Genomic DNA, 20,868 nt, shown 5'->3' with positions numbered 1-20,868 from the left:
AGCGTTTCTCCAGCTCGATGCGGTTTTGCAATGACTCCGTCTTTACGGAGATATTTCTGAACCACATAAAACGAAACCGGTTCGTTTTCACCCATTTCGGCCCCGTGTGGATTTTCACCCATTTCGGCCCCGTGTGGACGGGGCCTAAGACACAGAGGAACTTTCCTTACGAGAAGCCGCGACCGAACAGGCTGGGTAGTATAAAAAGGAAGACGTATGTTGGGAGGTGGTACCGAAGTGGGAATTTAACCCTTTGTGTACCGCATAAGGCGCTTTTCTTTCGTTTCAACCTCAATATTAGTGGGGACATTTCAGTCGTCATTTGACATTGGTGCCTGGGTCCCCACCCAAATCTACACATATTCCCAGCAAAAGCACTTGGTTAAACATCCAATAATCAACTAGCCCCCCCCCATCCCGCTGCGTTTGGTTAAAATAGTAATGTTGTGTTGATTGAATACCGACTTCCACGATCGTTTGAGAATGAGAACGAGGGAGGAGCTGAGTCTGACCGACCATGCTGAGAACCATGCATTCCATGATTAGATTCAATGACGGATTACCGCATGGGCAAAGTGGGCACATGGCCCCCCCATTGGCCCTGGCCAATGGGGGGGCCCTTGATATATACATATATATATATTTATATTATTTATTTATTTTTTATTTAAAAAAATTCAAATGGCAAAGACTTTGGTCATTAAAGGATTTGAATCTTTTTGATTTGCAAAATAAATACATCACATTTTAAAAAATAAATAACGTGACGGAACGTCAATTTCACAGTGAAAATGGAGAAACGTGTGCTAAGCGGATCGGCATAGCGTAAAAGAAAGAAAGAAAAATACATTAAAGATACTTCCCTGGTACAACAAATACCGTCCATCTCAAAACATTTTAACTAAAAATAAAAAGTTTATGAAGAGGGGGGAATTCTGCATTCATTGTCCGTATGGCTTGGGGGAAAAACTTCTTCTCAATCTTTCTGTTTTGGCCTTTTGAGAATGAAGCCTCTTTCCAGAGGGCAACCATTGAAACATTATATGGCCTGGGTGATGAGTCCTTTAAAATTGTATTTGCCCTTCTTGACAGGCAACGCCTAGTGTAGATATCCTGAAGTCCAGGGAGTGCAGTGTTGGTGATTTTCTCTGCACACCTGATAACTCTATGCAGGCCTTCTTATCCTGAGAGTTGCTATTTCCGTACCAGGTTGTGATATTTCCAGAAATAACAGACTCTATTGTTGCTGAGTAGAATGTTTTCTGCAGCTCTCTGGATATTCTGAATTTGTTCAGCTTTCTAAGATGGTACAGACGCTGTCTTGCTTTTTTCACCAGGTTCTCCTTGGCGAACTGACTGAATCAAGGAAAATAATCATGAAATCCATCGCTAGTTATCACCAGGAGAGTGAACGCGCCTTATGACTCCCAGCAAAAGTACATGCTTACGTCACCTCATACTGGAAGCAAAAGAAAGCCGCAGAGAGAATCCCTACGAGCCGTTTCTAGGCAGCTCAGTAACTGTGATTTGCGGTAGTCATTTACTCCCCCTTGTGGGAATTTTGTGGTATTGTAAATTTGTCAACCATTTATATACCCCAACATATGTAAAGCGCAATAGGAGAAGGAAAAAACTGAAAAGCCTAATAGGACCCCTTTAAGAGGTTATTAGGAGTGTGTTAATTTCAAAGAAATGTGTTTGAGTAATTGTAGGTGACAGCTTCTGGCGTTTCCTTTAGCCAATCAGAAGCAGGTCAATTGAGCAGTGTTCAATGGCCTCATGTTCAGGACGAGAATGAACACTTTCAACTGCTGCCCTTTGAGTCCTTACAATAAACCTAATACACAAACCAGATGTAAAACATAGCTTTTATTGTAACGGGTGAACTCCACAACATTTTGCGAGTACAAAATACTTAATGAAACATATAAAATATAAATAATCTGATAAAGAGTTGACGCAATGGTCATATCTGAAAGGATGTTTCTAAAAGTGATTTGATCATTACGTTATAATAGTCTGATGTCACAGATGCTGTGTTAACTCAAGACATCCTACTGTAATCAAACTCAGTTTTCTAGATAGTAGTGAAGTAGTGCATATTAATTCTCTTAATCCAATATTAATTGTTAAACCTCACTCGTATTCTGCTGTACTCTATAGTACAGCAGAATATGTGTTAACATGTAACACACACATCTTGTTCCAACTAATCCTGATGGTCCTGCTCATTCTGCTCCTGAGTTCTGCTCTGGTCACTCAGCTGGAGGACCGAGTCCACACAGCAATGTCAAGCGCGGCGCCACATGAGGAGAGGGCCTCTCAGCCCTGGCACTCAGACAGGACCTTGACCCTGGTGCGGAGCTTCGTCAGGAGGCCCTGCACCTTGACGTTCAGCCCGCGGAGCCGCTCAGAGTTCTGCAGAACGTCTTCCTGCAGCCGGCGCAGCGAGTCTGCTCGCCCTGTTGGAGGAGAACCCAGGGGGGCAGGGGTGGTGGTAGAAGGGGGTGTTAGCGGTACTGGACCACGTGACTACACACACTCTGTGTCTGCTGCAAGCATAGTCATCAGGATCCTTTGATTCCAGCCAAGGGCCGGACAGATCCATCCTTATGCAGGCCTTCTACAGGATTTGTGAAATAAAAACTTAGCTTGCTACTGGGGTTCATGGGTATGCCTCCCCCCACCTCCCCACCTGATTTCCCTAATTCACCTATTTAAGACTTTTTGAGGCAAATATAGCAAATAAAGGATGCACAGTGGCCCTTAACTACTTACGTCCCTAGCCATATCTAATGACAATGAGAGGCCAAACACATGGCTCGCTGTGTAAAGGTTAAACTGACCTGACCTGACTGCTAACTCACTCTGTCACACTATTACTGAACATTAAAAATGGAATGTTTTCCAACACCGCCCCCCGTGCCAACACCAGCGTGACGCCAGTGACCAGACAGACAGATTGGTGACATTGTGGCTCATGCCTTACCTGCTAAGGAGCTGAGTAGGCCTCCGGTCTCCCTCCCCAGAGAGCCTGCGTCCTGCTGCAGCTCGCGCAGCCTGTCGCCCCCGGGCTGTGAGCCGTCGCTGGGCCCGCTGCTGGCCTCGGCCGCCTTCAGGAGGTCCAGCTGCTTCTCCAGAGACACCAGGTCCTACACACCCACACAGCAGCACTTCAGCTCAAAGTCTCCCCAGTGAGGATCAGAAACTCAGATACTCCATGAATACTCCAAGACTATGAGGAGATTTAACCAAATAGGTCAGTGGTGCGCATCCTTTGCAGACTCGGACCCCATTCTATCATCACATCAACAGCTTCTTATTCAGCGCTCTCCCCGACCCCACCGCTCCTCACCCTTGCTGCATGGTCGGCCTCTGCCCTGGCTCTATCCGCCTCCTCTGTCGCGTTGACAGCCAGTCCGTTCCCAGAGCGCAGGAGGTCTCTGAGCTGGTCCAGCGTGGGCCGCAGGGCCCCGGGCAGGGGGGCCAGCTCCCTCAGGGCCTTTTCTGCTGGGGTCAGCTGGTCTCTGGCCTGGAGCACAGGCAGGACGTAGAAGAGACGGGGCATGGATCAGGGCACAGACAATAAGGAAGTGTTTATTTGGTTTGTGCTTGCCATTTATGGGCTCAGGTAAGAAGAGATTTCTCTCTTTGTATTCTGATCAGTTGATGTGATCCTACCGTCCCCAGGGCTTACCTTTGTGAGGTCTGCGTTCAGGTCATCGATGGTATCCATGCTGTCTTGTAGTTTATCCCTCATGCTGGAGATGGAGTCCTCCACGGAGACAAAGCCCTGAAGCAGCCCGTCCACGTCAGCCCCCACTCCCAGCGTAGCATCCCTGAACACACACACACACACACACACACACACACACACACACACACACACACACACACACGTTTTAGTCTTTCCAAAGGCCAGAGGCAAAAGCCCTTTTCTCGGCTGGGGTTCCCTGAAATTGTTCAAGCAATGCTATTCCATGACTTTAGACCCCAACACGATTCCTTCCCCCCTTCCCTTTCTCCCAACCCTGGTTCCTAAGGAGAAGCCTTCTCAGATGGAAGGCCGCAGGTCCTCTACTCATGGGGGCCTTACCTTGCGTCCTTGGCCTGCTGCAGCAGCCTGCGTGCGGTCTCCAGCGGAGGTCCGGCCCGCTCCAGGACGCGGGAGCTGTCGGGCAGAGCGGCGGCCAGGGTTTTCAGGTCCTCCAGCTTCCTCTTCAGGACCGCCAGGCTCAGGGGCAGCTTCGCCCTCAGGACCCAGTCGCTCACCTCCTGCACGTGGCTCAGGTTGGAGTTGGGGGCTGCTCGGGGGTACGGGGAGATTTCAGTTGTTTGTTAAATAAGGAAACAAGCCCTTTAAGGAATGACCAGTAGAACAAGCCCTTTAAGGAATGACCAGTAGAAGAAGGACCAAGCTCCTACCTGACAAGAAGTCTCTGAGGTCTTTCACGAAGTTGCGTGTGTCTTTCAAATCGGTCTCCAGCTCATCTCTGGCCTTTTTGATCTCATTAGACAGATTCTCTGAAGACTTTGTCACTTGGTTGGCTGTTTTCTTTGCTTCTTCAAGCTAAGCAAGACAGAAAAAAATATATATTATTGAGAACTGCAGATTCTTATTTTGAACATGCACCACAAACAGCAATAATGCAGTCAAACAAAGTTTTTTATAATTTGTCCTGACCTGCTCTTCAGCCTGTTCGATCTTGCTATTGAAACTCCCCACTCTGTCTTTCACTTCGGCGGCATCAGACACAGCGCGTTTCCCCAGAGGCAGCGCACCGACGCACTTATCGCCGCGACCACATGGGGGCGCCACAGGGCAGAGATCACCACTGGCCTTGCAGTTCTGTGGAGTGCAGGGAGCTGAACGCGTGCTGCCACACACCTGGAAAACACGACAAATACGCACATTTTGAGATACGTCAACTTTATGCATCACTATTTTAATTAGTTAGAAGGTGCCTTTATCCAAAGCAACGTAGGGTGATTTCAGTCATCATTAAGGTGCAGGTAAGGGGAGCGCAACATGTAGGTTTTTGGCTACTGTAACCACTACACTATATCCCATCCCATGTTAACCATGTATACTTCGACATGCACTGGGAATTCGGAATGGATCGAAAAAATCTGGTGTGTTATCAGATCACATGGTATGGAATAAAAAAACAGACAGGCCCACCTTCTGAGCCGTCGGTGTCAAGTCTGGTCTGGTGGCCAGAAGTCTGTCCAGTTTCTCAAGATCCTGGGTGTTTCCCGGCTGGACTTTGTTGCGGAGGTCCTCGGTTTCCTTTCTGGTGGCTTCTGACCGGTCCACTATCTTATCGCTGGCGTCCACACTTTTGGCTGCGTCCGTAGACTCATCGTGGGCCTTCTGGATGGTGGAGAGGGCCCCTGAAAACAAACCAGCAACAGAACAAGTGGCATCAACTTCAAGAGGAGAATTCACTTTTTCATCGTAGCCCTCCTTCTTTGATCAATGTTCATGACAATATTGAACAAGGATATTAACCAAACTGAAAGAGCTTCATCACTACTGACTCATACCTGTGTAGTCGGCATTAGTGGTATTCTTCAGTGCAGAGTTCTTGGCGTGATACTTGAGAACCAGCCCGTCCAGCATAGCTTGAAGAGCATCCAGCTTGGAGTCCTGACCCGGCACCTGCTTCAGGGGGGAGATCGCTCCGTCCAGCTGGTCCATCTCGTCCCTGGAGCCACAGAAAGAAAGGCATCATATAAAGACCCACATATGATTCTTGTATGAGCTCAATAGAGGACTTAAGATGAACCAATACCACATTAGTTGACCATATCGGTGGGGCTGTGGAACCCATCCTCCCTGTGTGGTGCGTACCTGAGTCTGTTGAGCTCAGCGAAGGCCTTGTTCATCTGAGGGGACGAGCTCAGAGAGGGAGGGACCGAGGAGCGGATCCTCTTCAGCTGGGCCTCCAGGGCCCTGATGCGGGGCTCCAGGGCAGAGGGCTGGCCCGGACCGGCGGGGGGGGAGGGCCCCCTGCGGGAAAGCTCCTTCAGGCTCAGACTGAAGTTCCCGATCTGGGCCTCCAGGTCGAAGTAGCACAGGGGGCAGGTCTCACAGATGGGGAAGGAGTCGCAGTGACCTCGGCTGCACATGTCGCAGCGTGGCCCGCTGACCCCCAGGCGACACACACACTCTCCTGTCTTCCTGTCGCAGCCTCCCAGAAGGGTCCCTGCAGCGGCACAGCTACAGGCTGCACAAACAGGAGGGAGAGGACCAGGTGAGGGTCTGCTGATTGGTTTGTTCACCTAGCTAGGGAGCTACTGGTAGGTCAGAGGCTTGGTAGGAAACCAGCTGGATGCAGTCATTTAAAAGCATTGCAATAATAATATGATTATGTGGTGTTATAAATATATGGCCTGTTAAGCCCGTTGAGACGATACCTGTGATGATGAAGGCTATACAAATAAAATTGAATTGAATAACAATCCAGCCTGTTACAACAGCAGTAATAGCTCGTAACTGTAGTAGAGGACTTACGTTTACAGCCTATCAGAGGATCTCCGTATTTGTTGTCTGGACACTCGGTGCAGGTACGCCCTCCAAAGCCTGCTCTGCACTTACACTGGCCTGTCGACTAGACATAAAGAGACCATCACTCAGGATGAACACATAAAAGCCCCAATACAGACTCTGTTTGGTTCCATAGACAGTACTGTCTCCAGGTGGCCAGCTCCTACCTGGTCGCAGGTGTCGCTGAGAGAGTTGGTCGGGTCACAGCCACAGCTCTCACAGCCACTCTCCCACACTGGCTTCCAGTGGCCCGTGGAGCAGCGGTCACAGGTGAGGCCCTGGAAGTGGGCGTGGCAGGGGCACTGCCCCGTCACCGGGTCACACAGGTGGGAGCTGGAGCCGTCCGGAGAGCAGGAGCACTCTGGGTTGGAGAATCAAGAGAAGCCAAGGGTTGATAACAACAGCTCTCAAAACGTTCAGCCCTAACCCTAACCCTAACCCTAACAGGCATGGAGACTCCCACAGAAACCCTAAGCATTTCTAAAATGGCTTGGAAAGAGAAGTCAAAAATATAAAAATAGAAAATTAAACGTGAGCAGGTCTGTAGGTTCCGTTGTGCCAAGAATTAAAAGACAAGACACAGACATATTATTACTAAAGAAATGCCTTGATGTCGGTCCCTTTGCAAATGTCCACATGCATAGGCTATGGGAGTGCTATGATGTTGGGTAAAGGAATTTTTTCGGGCCTCTGAAAAAGTTCAGAGAAGAAAACCGACAGATTCATAAAAAGTGGTCTGATCTATGTGATGTTATGATGTAATTTCCATTGCACTTCCAGTTCACATCTTTCCATAAGATCTTTGGCCCTAGAACTCTTTACTTTCCAGACCTACTCTACTCCACAATAGAGTGCTTCGTTCCACGATGACCCACCAGTGCAGCCCAGAGGGTTGGAAACCTTCAGGCCGTAGTAGCCACTCTTGCAGCGGTCGCAGCGGGATCCTTTGACGTTGGCCTTACAGCGGCATGACCCCGCGACCTCGTCACACTGCCCTCCGTCCACGGCGCCCTCCACGCTGCAGACACAGCCTGGCAGGAGACAGGACATCAGTATTCTGCACCACTACATGCTGATGCTTAGAGACCAAAAAGATTGCTGCATTTTTGAATAGTTGTAGTATTAGTAGAATTTGTGTAGTTATTTACAGTATGGTAATGGACCACTCACGTGTGCAGGCATCTGGTTGGTTTAGTAGTATAGTTGTAGGGTAGTGTAGTTGTATAGTTGTAGGGTAGTATAGTTGTAGGGTAGTATAGTAGTATAGCAGTATAGTTGTAGGGTAGTATAGTTGTAGGGTAGTAAAGTTTTAGGGTAGTAGTGTTGTAGCAGGGCCGGCGATCGGCATAGGCAAATTAGGCGATCGCCTAGGGCGGCAAATGTGCTTGGGGCGCCCTTAATTAATTAATTAAATTATATGAAGCAAGCTAAATAAAACATGTTTACCAAACATGTTTACCAAACATGTTCCCAAACGGAACGGACAAGGGAGGGGACGGGGGATTAATAGTTAGTGCGTATTGAACCCCTCACTGTAATACATGTAGAATCGCCTAGGCCAGCGCCTGCCCTGTATAGTAGTATAGTAGTATAGTTGTAGGGTAGTATAGTAGTATAGTTGTAGGGTAGTATAGTCCTCTCACGTGTGCAGGCGTCCGGTTGGTCCATCCTGCTGCGGGGGTTGGGTTGGTAGCCTGGGGCACACTGGCCACACTGCGGCCCTGTGGTGTGGTGCTGGCAGCTCTCACACACCCCTCCACTCCTCCGCCCGCTGGCCTCGTACACCGCCTGGTCGAAGCGGCAGCTCTGGGCGTGGTTATTGCACTCGCAACCTAGACACAGGAAGAGGCTTTCAGCAGGGCGCAAATCCTCCAAAATCATGTGAGCTGCTATGAAATCAGGTATCACTGCTAAGGAGTAGGTACAGTTCTTACTCTGGTACACAAGAATGGGGGTATTTGTACATTCACATACGTGAGTTATAATCCAGATGACCACCATTATAAACCATCATACCAGTAATAGCCTGTAGCTATAACAGCTTGTATAATAACAATACCAGTATGGCGTGTTAGAGTCTGAGGAGGAGAACATCAGCATGGCTCTAGTGAGTCGTGTGATCGAGGGGTTCTTACGCTGGCAGGCGTGCGTGTGTCTCTCCTCGGCAGGCCTCCAGGGCCGGTCCTGGAACAGGTCAGCACAGCGCTCACAGTTCACCCCGGCGGTGTTGTGCTGGCACTCACAGCGGTCGCCCACCTGTCAGGACACAGAGCGGTACGTTGGAGATCCCTGGACACGTTGGATAGCTAACATAGAACACTCTAGGGATATAAACTGGTCACACTTTAACCATCTCATGTTTTTGAACCTGTGCAGAACCTTGAGACAAACACACACACTTATACACACACTCAAACGTACACTCACTCACACAGACACTCACACACTCTCTCTCCCTTACACACACACACACAGACACCCACACGCACACTCACTCACACACTCACTCACAATCACACTCACACACGCATACTCACACCAACTCACACACACACTCACAATCAAACACACACACATACACAACTAGTCACACTCACACACACACTCACACTCCAGGCGTTACCTGTATGCTGGAGGAGTTGTCGGGCAGGCAGCGGTTGGCGTGCCCATGGCACAGGCAGCTGCCCATCACCTGCATCTCCCTGAGGGCATAGAAGCGGCTCAGCGCGCGGCCGGGCAGGCGGGGCACCTCTCCCAGGTCCGTCAGCCGTACCCTCAGCCCCGTCAGCCCCGACAGACCTACGGGTCGTCGTGGGAACGGTGAGCAGGGACAAGTCATTTATGGACTCATGCCATTACAACAACAGGGTGATATATGATGTGTGAACACAGTGACACTGACTTTCTATCTTCTGGGCTTCAGGAGCGGAGACAAAGGAGTATTGCTGCAACGGACTGAACTGGATCTGGAGGAGGGAACAACCAATCAATAACAAGACCTCCACTTCACTCTCCGTATGGCACAATATGAACCCAACACGAAGGAGGAGGAGTTCTTATGGTCTGCTATGCAACCCAACCCCAGTGCCACATCTTACATCAGGCTTTTGCTATCCATAATTTCTATTTATATTATTAATATGATATCAACTTGAGATGTGGTGTGGTTGGTGTTTTTAACATCTCAGAAAGAACAATCCCATTAATGGCTAGGCTGGTATTTGCTGACTGAAAGCTGGTGTGACAACTGAGTGGAGCAGCCTGCTTACCTTCTGGTCACGGTAGTGGCTGGGCCCGGCGGGGGGCAGGGTATAGCAGTAGGTCTGCTCCATGCTATGGGGTGTGGCCGTGGAGACCCCGGGAAAGGAGGCCTGGCAGTCTGAGGCGATGTAGAGGGTGGGCTGCCAGCTGCGGCCCTGGTCCAGGGTCTTCTCGATGACCAGGGCGTCGGGTCGAGGGCCCTGAGGGAGGAGCAGGGGGAACAGAATGTGGATGGTCCCGGGTGCCCAGCAGTTGAGGGGATTAGCGTCAGGAGGACCTGCACCCTACCTTGAAGTTGAGGATCAGGTGGTCCAGCTGGACGGGGTTGGGAAAGTTCAACTCGATAGAGACCGGATTCACATCTAGAAGACCCAGAGGAGGAAGGGATCAGCAAAACAGAGGAGGAAACACAGCGCTAGTCAAGTCTAGCTTGGTCAATGCATACAAAACGATTGCATTAGTAATATTTCCTGGTTAATTCCTTGTTAATTTCCTGGTTAATTTCCTGGTTAGATGACTGACAGAAACAAAGACATGAAGACAGCGAGACGGACGGATAAGTACCTTTCTTGGACTGCCACCACCTGTCTGGTCCTGCGGTCGATAGGACGTCATGCACGGTGTGAGCCAGAGAGGACGCTGGGTTCCTGGAGTCACATGGACAGCACTTCATCCTCCACTGGGGAGGGGGGAGGGGGGTGTGAGAGAAGAGAAGGAACAGTGAGTAGTACCAGGTGACATGAGCTGCTCCCCAGGGACCTTCACCCAGAACTGGGGTAAAACATGGGTTCAATAAGTGACAAGCAGTGCATCTCACAGATACACACCACTACCCGTAAAAGGTGGAGGAAAGATAATGAACGTCATATGTAGTTATAATGAATCATGGTTGATTTGTGGTAGATATATTTTAGAGGTCTGTGGAGATGCTATGCTGAGCTTTCAAACTTATATTCAAATGGACTTGTAGGTTATGATGGATGGACTTTTCTGCCTAATTGTATGATTTTAATTTGTAAAGGATTTGATAAATGCAATATTGTCCCTTGTTAAATAATATATTTGTAATATTGACCCAGTTACTCAATTTGATCAACAGAAAAATCCCATAAACGGCAAAAGCCCATGTGTTTGCTTTGAGTCCATGGAAGGCGCATGTCAGTCCAGTTCCACATCCCACTGTGTGTGTGCGTGCTGCCGGCAGGTCAGGTCATTCAGAGAGCAGCCATCCAAAGGCTCCCTGGCAGCTTCTCTGGGCCAAAGGGAATGGCTGAGTTCCCGGTGGGCCAAGGGTCCACCCCTCCTGCCCTCCCCTCCCCTGCTATACCCCCCTCCACCACCAGGAGGAAGGACCAACCCCTCTCCCTTACTGCCCTCTACTCTCTCTGCTCTATTCTGTACTGCTGTGCCCCCTCCACTACCACGTATCACTGTCCCTCTACCCTCTCTGTTCTCTCCACCCCTGCTATATCCCCCGCCACCACCAGGGGAATGACCACGTATCACTGTCCGGCGGTCCACAGTCCAAACCTCTCTCTATTTATAGAGAGTGGTGATTTGAGAACCCTATGAGCAGCGAACCGGCGGGCCTGTTGGGACCCACGTGTCCACACCAGGATCACCACTGCAGAGCTCGCTTTAGAATAGTGGAAGGAGGAAAATTAAGCAGGATCAAAACTTCTATCCTAATGACCTAAAGCAGTATCTGTCTTGGAGTGTCAGAGTCTAATGTGGGGTTCTATGAAAGATACATGATCAATTGGGTTTTTATTGTAATTGTCACTCGCTGGTCCTAAGGGCCTTCTGCTGAGAAATACCCATGTTATTCTGGGAGGAAACCAGCAGACCCCCGAGCCTTAATGATGCTTCCTTAGCCCCTGTGTACTGGTACAGGCTACACCAGTATACCCCTGTGTACTGGTATAGCCAGCACCAGTACGGCCCCTGTTTTCTGGTAATGTACCAGTACACAGGTTTTGTGTGTGTGTGTGTGTGTGTGTGTGTGTGTGTGTGTGTGTGTGTGTGTGTGTGTGTGTGTGTGTGTGTGTGTGTGTGTGTGTTTGCGTGTGTGTGTGTGTTTGCGCGTGTGTGTGTGTGTGTGTGTGTGTGTGTGTGTGTGTGTGGGTGTGTGTGTGTGTGTGTGTGTGTGAGTAAGGGGCAGTATGAGTTAGTGAGTGTGTTAGTCAGTATTTGTTAGCTGTGCTGATATACAGTGAAGTACATCACTTCGGGTATGTCTTACCTGTGTACTGGTGCAGGCTGTACCAGTACACCTCTGTACACGTACAGCCTGCACCAGTTACTGCCCACAGTGATTCTCTACACACCATAGCAGCACATTGACGTCATACTTATGGTGAGTAATAAGTCGAGGTAGTTTAAGTTCAGGAGGTGGTACTATTAATGAGTTAATGCTGTATGACCCCCCCCCCCCCCCCCCTCCCCTTGCATATGCTGTTGCAATGATGCAATCCCAGGCCAGGGGCTGGGAATAGCTGCCAGGGACACATGCTGCCCATGGCTCTGGACCAGGCTATTGGGTCAATATTTGAATGATTCATTGATTTCTCCTGCAAATAAACCTATATTTTAACCCAGCTGTTTGAAAGACCAAAAACCTTTCTGTGGATATTTGCTGTTCTCTCCCTGTCCGTTCACCTGAAGACGCCCCAGTCCCACTTGAAGGGGGCGATCTTTCCATCTCTCCCCTCCCCCTTGTGAACTGATTCAAAGGGCACAGGGGGGTCTCAGGCCAGAGTGGACCCTCTGAGGGCCAGGGGCCTGTTCGTCTTCACAATCATAACAGAGGGGCCAAAGAGAGTCAAGCCAACACGTACTCATCACCATGGGTAAGCTCTACCTCTGGTAGTCTGGTAATGGTGGACAGAAAGTCATCAGGTGTATGTCTTCTGAGAAACACGAACCTCAAGCCCTTACTGGTTTCCAGTGGATGGTCTCTATTATCATTCATTACTGGCTACTGCACTACTTCCTACATCCTACACCCTTCATGTTTTCAACTACACTGTGTGTGTGTGTGTGTGTGTGTGTGTGTGTGTGTGTGTGTGTGTGTGTGTGTGGGTGTGTGTGTGTGTGTGTGTGTGTGTGTGTGTGTGTGTGTGTGTGTGAGTAAGTGATTGTGTGTGTGTCAGTGTGTGTGCATGAACCTGTGCATGCGCCTGTGCATGCGTGTATGCGAGAAAGGGGGTGTATGAGTGAGTGAGTGTGTTAGTCAGCATGTGATAGCCCTACTGACATATAGTAGGTGTCTATCGCCCTTCCCTGTCTGGAAAGGACAGGGTGCAGCAGGAAATGAGACGGCGCTTTACACCCCTCCCCTATAAAGAAGTGTCTCTTACCTACATTACCCGTAGCCTGAGGGGAGGCACGCATGCAGCGAGGGGTGAGGCGCTGCTATGCAACACAGAGCTAAACACATGCCTGCTGCAGGTGATCACTGCAATATACCTCACTCACTGCAATACTGTTAAGACAACATTTGACTTGTGTTTGTGAAGTGTGGGTCAGCCCTACAGCTTGGCCTACCATTGCCACTGCCAGCATTAATAGATTCATACATCTTTAAATTGTTATTTGAGTTCAAATGCTGTTACAAATCCTAAAACTTCCACACCTAAATGCTGTGGTAATTCTGACATGTGAAAGCAACAAGCCGCTACTTTGCTCAGTTGCAACACGTGTTTCATCTGTGGTCTCTGGCAATGCAACCAGACGGTTTCACCAAAACACCACGGATGGGATGTGGCCCTGAACCTGTCTGAGTCTGAGTGGACACAGCTATCTGATGGACTATAGAGAGCCTACGGTTTGTGTGTGTGTGTGTGTGTGTGTGTGTGTGTGTGTGTGTGTGTGTGTGTGTGTGTGTGTGTGTGTGTGTGTGTGTGTGTGTGTGTGTGTGTGTGTGTGCTCGTTACCTGATGAAAAGTTCATGGGCATGAAAAGTTATATAAGTAGTTCTATAAGTTTATATTCTATTCTAGTTTTTATTAGTAATTTATTAGTCCTGTTAATAAGCCTGGGAAATAAAACCATCGTTTTTTCTGTATAGGCACCTATTACCTGTACAAATTGTACAAATTGCCACTCTAGATTCTTACAATGGACCCCCTCCTAGAGGGGTCCCCTCCCAGGGGTTCCTCATCAACACAGGGGTCACATGGCGTGGGTCTGTATCCGACCCTGTTTCTACGGTAACCCGGGTTGCGGGGGTCCTACCTGTTGGTAGGGGGTGCAGAAGACCTCGGAGCCTGCCAGGCCGCAGGTGGAGGAGGCGTGGAGCCGGTCGGCCCGCCCAAGGAGCAGGTCCCCGGTGGGGGGGTAGCAGGCGCCCCGGAAGCAGTCCGTCTGGGCGGAGGAACCCACCGCCAGTGCTGCCATGGAGACATTAGTGAGCCGACAGGACCGGAGAGGCCCCTGGGTCTGGGTTGCATTGATGGTTCTGTTGCTAGGGTAACCCGGAACCGAGAGGCCCCTGGTATGGGTTGTATTGATGGTCCTGTTGGTACGGTAACCCAGGCCAGAGAGGCCCCTGGTTCTGGGCTGTATTGATGGTTCTGTATTCGAGCCTGTCGCTACGGTAACCGGGACCAGAGAGGTTCCCTAATTCTGGGTTCTATTGTTATTTCTGTATTCAAGCCTGTTGCTACGGTAACCCGGACCGGAGAGGCCAGCTCCCTGGTTCAACACTGCTGCTGGGTGTGTCTGAATCACCAACAGTTTGTTAGAAGTCTATGCTGTACGAGATCATAAAGACTTACCTGCTATCACAAGCAGCAGCCTCTTCATCTTCTTCAATCCAATCCAGAGTTCTTCAGTAGTCACACAAAAAAATTTGAAAATATTAGTCAGCAGGCATCACCACGCTACTCTATGATGGTTTCCTCCAACAGACGCACCCCCAAGCTACTCTATAATGGTTTCCTCAAACAGACGCACCCCCAAGCTACTCTATAACGGTTTCCTCCAACAGACGCATGTCCACTCTACTTTACAACGGCTTCTCAAACTGATCTGTCTAAAATAACCCCATTTGATACCGAACTATCAAAACTATACTCCAAACCTGTCCAAGGAGAAGGCAAAGCCTCCAGATTGAGTCAATGTTTGTTCCACCCTATGTCCTCTGTGGCTCACCTGTGGTGGAGCGGTCGGTTAGTTCCATCAGGTGTGTGTATCAGAATGTGTGTGAGGGCCTGGGACAGCACCTTATAAACACCGTCAGTCACACCCTCCTGCTCCGCCACCACACCCTGCTCCGCTGAATCAACACTCCTCACCCACACCTGTGTAGACACGCACCGTGATTACACTGTTGCTCACTTCACTTACCGTCACGTGTGTGTGTGTGTGTGTGTGTGTGTGTGTGTGTGTGTGTGTGTGTGTGTGTGTGTGTGTGTGTGTGTGTGTGTGTACACCCCTCAGGGGTGTAAGATAATCGCCTTATCCAAGTAATTTGAACGTTTGCATTCATTCAACTTAACCTAATTTAACCATGAAATATAGAGAGACAGACAGAGACACTCAGATAAAGAGACAGACGGACATATAGGTAGACGGACAGACAGACAGACAGACAGACAGACAGACAGACAGACAACTAGATGGATCACTCTCTTAATCACTGTGTGCATACTTTATCCATAGCCTCCGGCTGCTTATAATCACATTGTTTCTCTTCTCTTCATCCTTCTACGACAGCTGACTATCGCTCAGGTACAGGGTGTGTTTCTGACTCAACGGAAGATGACGACACACACACAGGCAGGTCCTATCATGGCCAGTTGGTGTTTACTTTTCCAGATAGCAACACGAGCAAAGCCTGGAATTTTCCTTCCTCTGCTTGCCATTCGCTGCTAATTCCCAAACCTCTTCATGCTGTTGTTGTGATGGCTGGTCAAAACCTCATGAATGAGCAGATAGGTAAAACCACATATGACTGTACCAGTGGAAGTTAAAATAGCTGTTATCAGACCCAAAACACTGTTGTCCTATAATGTCTGAATGGTTAGACGTACCGCCACGCACAGAAATGTGTGATTTATTTTAGAATTTGTATTCTCTATGATAGAGATAGCTAGACAGGAAAAACATGGGAGATAGAGGGGAGGACATACAGCAAAGGACCACGGGCAGGAATAGAACCCGGGTCGATGCGATCAGGACTGAGCCTTAATGGTACTCGCTCTACCATCGCCCAAGAAAAGTGATCCTGAGGCTAAACAAGACGTGACCCCACATCAGCATCACAGAGAGCCATCATCTGCTCTCCATGATGACAGAGAGCAGTCACATGAACTCCAACATGCCGGTTTAAACACTGAGTCCATTGAGAAGGTAGGTCTGGGTCAGGACAGCGAAAGCGCAACCCTACAACGTCACATGGACACTCACTGCTTCAAGACATCCGAAAGTCCCACAAAGTCTTACCAGCCAACGCTCTCATTGATGTGTGATTACAAGAAAAGGCTTGTCAGCCTTTCAGCTTTTACACACACATTTGCAAATGAGCTATAGAAAGTTACAGCAAAGTAAGCACACAATATTGAATATAAGTTGCATAGACAACGTGTTTTGAGAGTACATCGACCATACTCCAGTCCCTGTGGTTGTTGGATAGATGAGGCTGGACTTTGTTGCTGTTACAGCATCCAGCCCAGCGGAGACACCTGGATCCGAAAGTAGTCTGCCCTGTGGCCAGCACCGTCAAAGACAGACGTGTTGAACCAATGGGAAGGAATTTGCAGCTCTTCCTCAAAGTTCAGGCCAATCAGGTGACCAGGTCATCTGGTGTGTTTGTGTGTGTGTGTGTGTGTGTGTGTGTGTGTGTGTGTGTGTGTGTGTGTGTGTGTGTGTGTGTGTGTGTGTGTGTGTGTGTGTGTGTGTGTGTGTGTGTGTGTGTGTGTGTGTGTGATACACACACTGTTACAGACAATAAACATGACATCCCTTCCAGCTGACCCAGGTACGGTGTTTCAGGATATAGTTAGTGAGTGACAAAGTGGGAACATTTCACGTTGGAAATGTTTCCAAATCATCCATCCTAGTGGAACTGTGCAACACTATACTGAGGCCTCTGTGAACAATGACACAACCTTTCTGAGGATAATATTACATCATGTTCAGTAGAGAACAGGTGGTTTTCTATATTGAGTATTGAACTAAACCAGTAACATCTACCTTCATGTTGAATGGTGACTTCAGACACATATCTGATACTGAAACATGTTTGAGGGTGATCGGCTGAGCAGGGTTTAATGGGATGGAGAACATACTGGTTTACAGTGAAGAGTAATGCTGTCTTATTCCCCCCACTGACACACCCAGTGTTCCCAGTGCTGATGTCTAGCTTTCTCTACTGTTCTGGGTCTACTGGTTTGGTATTATTTCTTATTCTAAAGTACGAATGCGTCCTCATCTCCTGGCATGACGAGGGGAACGCTGGTGTGTGTGTGTTTGTTTGCGTTCATGCATGTGTGCAGGTGTGTGTGTGTATGTGTTTCTGTGTCTGTATGTGTGTGAGTCTGTGTGCATGCATGCGTGTGTGTGTGTAAGTGTGTTTCTGTGTGAGAGTGTTATGTGGTTCTGTGTCTGTATGTGTGTGTGAGTCTGTGTGGGTGCATGAATATATGCTTGTGTGTCTGTGTGTGTGTGTGCGAGCGCGCGCGCGCGTGTGTGTGCGAGCGCGCGCGCGCGTGTGTGTGCGAGCGCGCGCGCGCGTGTGTGTGCGAGCGCGCGCGCGCGCGCGCGTGTGTGTGTGTGTGTGTGTGTGTGTGTGTGTGTGTGTGTGTGTGTGTGTGTGTGTGTGTGTGTGTCTCCATGTGCTCCACAGTTCACCTCAGATAGTGGAGCATGGGTGAGCAGGGTTTCCACAACCTTTCCCCTGATTAGTGGCTCTGGATGCCGAAGCAACAGGTCCTGTTTTGTTTATCACCTGACTTCAGAGAACCTCAGTGCACCGTGTTATGATGACCGTTATGATGGTGGCAGACTCACATCAACATCTGTCCATCATCCATTTAGTGGATGGTTTTAAGACAGAGATCAAATGAAACAATGTATTTTGCTAAAGGGACAGTTTGTGTAATGCCAAACCTTCTTCTGAAGGATTTGTGTTTAACATTGGGATGAGAAAATTAGTTACGAACGTGTACACGTAGTTCTTTCCTTGAGAGACACCATGGCTCGCAAACGAGGGAAGCATAGCAGTTACTTAGTGTTTGGATGTATAAATGAACACAAAAGTCTATTTTGTGTTCTAGAGAGAAAACCAAGTATTGCCACATGACGTGCAGTCAGGAGTGTGATTCCTCCATCCCTCCATATAAAGAGGATGAAAAAAGTCCCCGGACACTCTTTTTGGTTCTTTCAGGAGCGATGGGCTCTTCTCCCACTAGAAGGGATGGTGTAGATAGCTGTACTGTTTAACAGTTTGACCCTAGAGTGTTACCCTACTATGAGTGGGTCTCGCGGGATTAACTTCACGTGATTTGGTGGCGATTACCCGGAACTCGATATGCATGGGTTCTCTGTCAGACCGTGGACATCAATAAATAAGATTCTAACTTTACCATTTGGATACTTTATTGATCAAAACAACATGGTGTCAGAAGTGGGATGCTTCCTGAAGACATCACTTGGACAACTTAATCTCTAGGAACATTAACTTTGAACTCTCGACCGCGGTAAGCGAAACCATCGAAATGGCAGATGGATTCAGAAGTCCGGACCCTCTCGTTTTCGATGAGAATGTGGCAGTGCACTGGCGCAAGTTTGAACGAGAATATGATATTTTCATTGCCGCCGCACACGGTCATAAACCTGCCCGAACGAGAGCTTATATACTCCTCAACCTCGCAGGACCGGAGGCTATAGAGAAGGAGCGGTCATTCACCTATGCGCCCGCAGTACTAGGAGAAGATGATAACGTCGTCGTTCCAGCAGAATCTAGAGAGGACCCCGAAGGTCTGTAAAGGACGTAAGTCTTTATGATCGTTAAATATGCAACCCTGAATCAAACGTGATAATGGAGGCACAACTTCAACACCAGACACCAAAAACCTGGCGAAACAATCAAGGCTTTTGGCCAACAGTGCCACAACTGTGGTCAGCAGAACCACTTCAAAAGCCAATGCAGGTCTACCAAGTCAAGCAGACCAAACAGACAGACAAACCAGCTATATGCCGAAACAAACTTCAGCAGTGAAATTGAAGACACATTCACCTTTGAAGGCTTGTGCTAGCATGATGATGGGAAGAAAATTGACAAGGAAGGACATTGTTTTGTGACTGTTAATGACAATTAAACCTGAAAGTGGATACTAGGGATGGGCATTCGATTAAGTTGTCTTAGTCAATCGTCGGGAGAATTAACGATCAATTAGTCGATTAATCGTTAATATTTTACATTAAAATTTAGTTCCGACCAAGTATAACAGCACCGGAACTTTTAACTATACATGCATCACTCCGCTGTTTATGTTCTGCTAGCTAGTGTGTGTGTTGCTTTGCAACAGTTCAGTCCCAGTCGCGGATCCATTTGTGTTGGCGGTGCCAAATAAATCATTAAATAAACAAACAAATGTAACTAATTAATGGTGCTTGTAGAACTGTTGTATAAAAGCAATATCACACTCGCAGGGTTGCCAACTTTGGGACTTTGGCTGGAGTGAGACTCTAAAATATTAGTGTGAGCGGCTAATTTTTTGGACGACCCTTAACCCTAAAAAAATGTTTTATGCAAAATAGTCCTCGTTTAGTATAAAGCCTCATCTATGAAAAAAAGTTAAAGAATGGAAATGCTTTTTCAAAATGTACAATCTGGGCCACCTTGAATCATTTGGGGAATTTAAAAGTGCCACTCGCCCGATTCTCAAGTATTCCAAGATATACCATGGGCTAGGCTCTACCCCCTGTGAAAATCGACAAGATATACTATTTTGTATAGGCAAACGTCCCACCAATATTTATACCACTTGCTTACTCTCTATATGTCATTCATGGTTTTATTTTTATAATTTTTATTTTACTTTACATTTAATTCTTCATAATTCAGGCATTACAGAACTTTCATGGTCATAAATAAAAATTACGAACTGCAGTTTAATTTCTTTGTTTGTTCTTGAATTGACGTAGAATGGAGAAAAGGCTCATGGGATTGGGAAATGCGTTTATCCAATAAACAGATGGAGGTCAAGTCTATTTTCAGAAATGTAGGGGGATATATTAGTGGCCCCATGTCGAATGGTATGACCCAAGATACGTCAGACAGAGAAAGCGCGCAAATTCGACGGTACCACCTTGTCATTTGTTTACCCAGGTGCCATGGCAACACCATTGCTACCTCTCATTGGCTGAATCTTTGAGAACGTTGTAGACTCAATCGATATAAGGTGGCGGGGAGACGAAGCTCTGTTCGTTTGTATATTTTATTTACGTAACCATATTTTTGTTTTATGTTAAAAAAAAAAGAATCAAAGAACCAGTTCTTATTGTTTTGGGGAACAAGTTCTTGTCGTTCACGTTCGGGATTCATTCGTTGTGAACGAATCGGTCGCGACCGACCCATCCCCCAACGCGCATCAGTGGGCTCCGACTCCGGCTCTGAACGCTCTCTGACCTTTTCAAACGCAACTTAGTATCATGTGCGTGGTTTTCAGCGAATCAACGATCAGAGAATACTGCCGTGATCACGTTGTAGGTAGGCAGATGATACAGCTGTTAGTCTGCTCCCGCAGAAAATGAACGGGAGGATTTTTTATTTTGGCCTGACATTTTTTGCGTGTGCGTGACAGCGTGAGATTGATGGTGAAAGCGTGAGAGTCACGCCAGGGGCGTGACTGTTGGCAACCCTGCACTCGAGGTCGTGCTGTTGTAGTGAATATCAGCACGGCTGTGATTATCGGCACAATCACAGCCGTGCTGATACAACGATGTAATGGTATGGAGTTATGGAAACTTACTACGTGTAAAAAAGACTAGAAATTGAATGTTTATTTTTAAGCCTCGAAAGTTGCACTGGGTGCCTTTAAGCAATATCA

General features: G+C 48.1%; 1 protein-coding gene across 2 annotated transcripts in view; it reads right to left on the bottom strand.

Moving 5' to 3' along the window:
• Positions 1-1,829: 1,829 nt before the first annotated feature.
• The window catches only part of LOC130378183 (laminin subunit beta-3-like), a 33,496-nt gene continuing 14,457 nt past the window's right edge, over positions 1,830-20,868 (bottom strand). The window contains exons 2-24 of one of the 2 annotated variants that reach the window (XM_056585069.1): positions 14,966-15,114; positions 14,590-14,640; positions 14,048-14,202; positions 10,376-10,490; positions 10,100-10,173; positions 9,820-10,011; positions 9,453-9,516; positions 9,174-9,349; positions 8,686-8,806; positions 8,194-8,382; positions 7,426-7,581; positions 6,718-6,911; positions 6,518-6,614; positions 5,855-6,230; positions 5,548-5,708; positions 5,183-5,394; positions 4,685-4,888; positions 4,426-4,570; positions 4,097-4,304; positions 3,698-3,839; positions 3,356-3,532; positions 2,990-3,152; positions 1,830-2,462 (exon numbers count right to left, since the gene is read on the bottom strand). In XM_056585069.1, the coding sequence (XP_056441044.1) occupies positions 2,323-2,462; positions 2,990-3,152; positions 3,356-3,532; positions 3,698-3,839; positions 4,097-4,304; positions 4,426-4,570; positions 4,685-4,888; positions 5,183-5,394; positions 5,548-5,708; positions 5,855-6,230; positions 6,518-6,614; positions 6,718-6,911; positions 7,426-7,581; positions 8,194-8,382; positions 8,686-8,806; positions 9,174-9,349; positions 9,453-9,516; positions 9,820-10,011; positions 10,100-10,173; positions 10,376-10,490; positions 14,048-14,202; positions 14,590-14,640; positions 14,966-14,993 (3,540 nt within the window). In that variant the 5' untranslated portion in view covers positions 14,994-15,114 and the 3' untranslated portion in view covers positions 1,830-2,322. The remainder of the gene's footprint in view (positions 2,463-2,989; positions 3,153-3,355; positions 3,533-3,697; positions 3,840-4,096; positions 4,305-4,425; positions 4,571-4,684; positions 4,889-5,182; positions 5,395-5,547; positions 5,709-5,854; positions 6,231-6,517; positions 6,615-6,717; positions 6,912-7,425; positions 7,582-8,193; positions 8,383-8,685; positions 8,807-9,173; positions 9,350-9,452; positions 9,517-9,819; positions 10,012-10,099; positions 10,174-10,375; positions 10,491-14,047; positions 14,203-14,589; positions 14,641-14,965; positions 15,115-20,868) is intronic. The other variant, XM_056585070.1, reaches the window with a different exon arrangement.

Source organism: Gadus chalcogrammus, unplaced genomic scaffold (genome assembly GCF_026213295.1).
Source record: "Gadus chalcogrammus isolate NIFS_2021 unplaced genomic scaffold, NIFS_Gcha_1.0 GACHA069, whole genome shotgun sequence".
In the NCBI taxonomy this organism is placed as follows: Eukaryota; Metazoa; Chordata; class Actinopteri; order Gadiformes; family Gadidae; genus Gadus; species Gadus chalcogrammus.
Note: the sequence above shows the minus strand (reverse complement) of the source record. Positions and strands in the feature narration are given on the sequence as shown.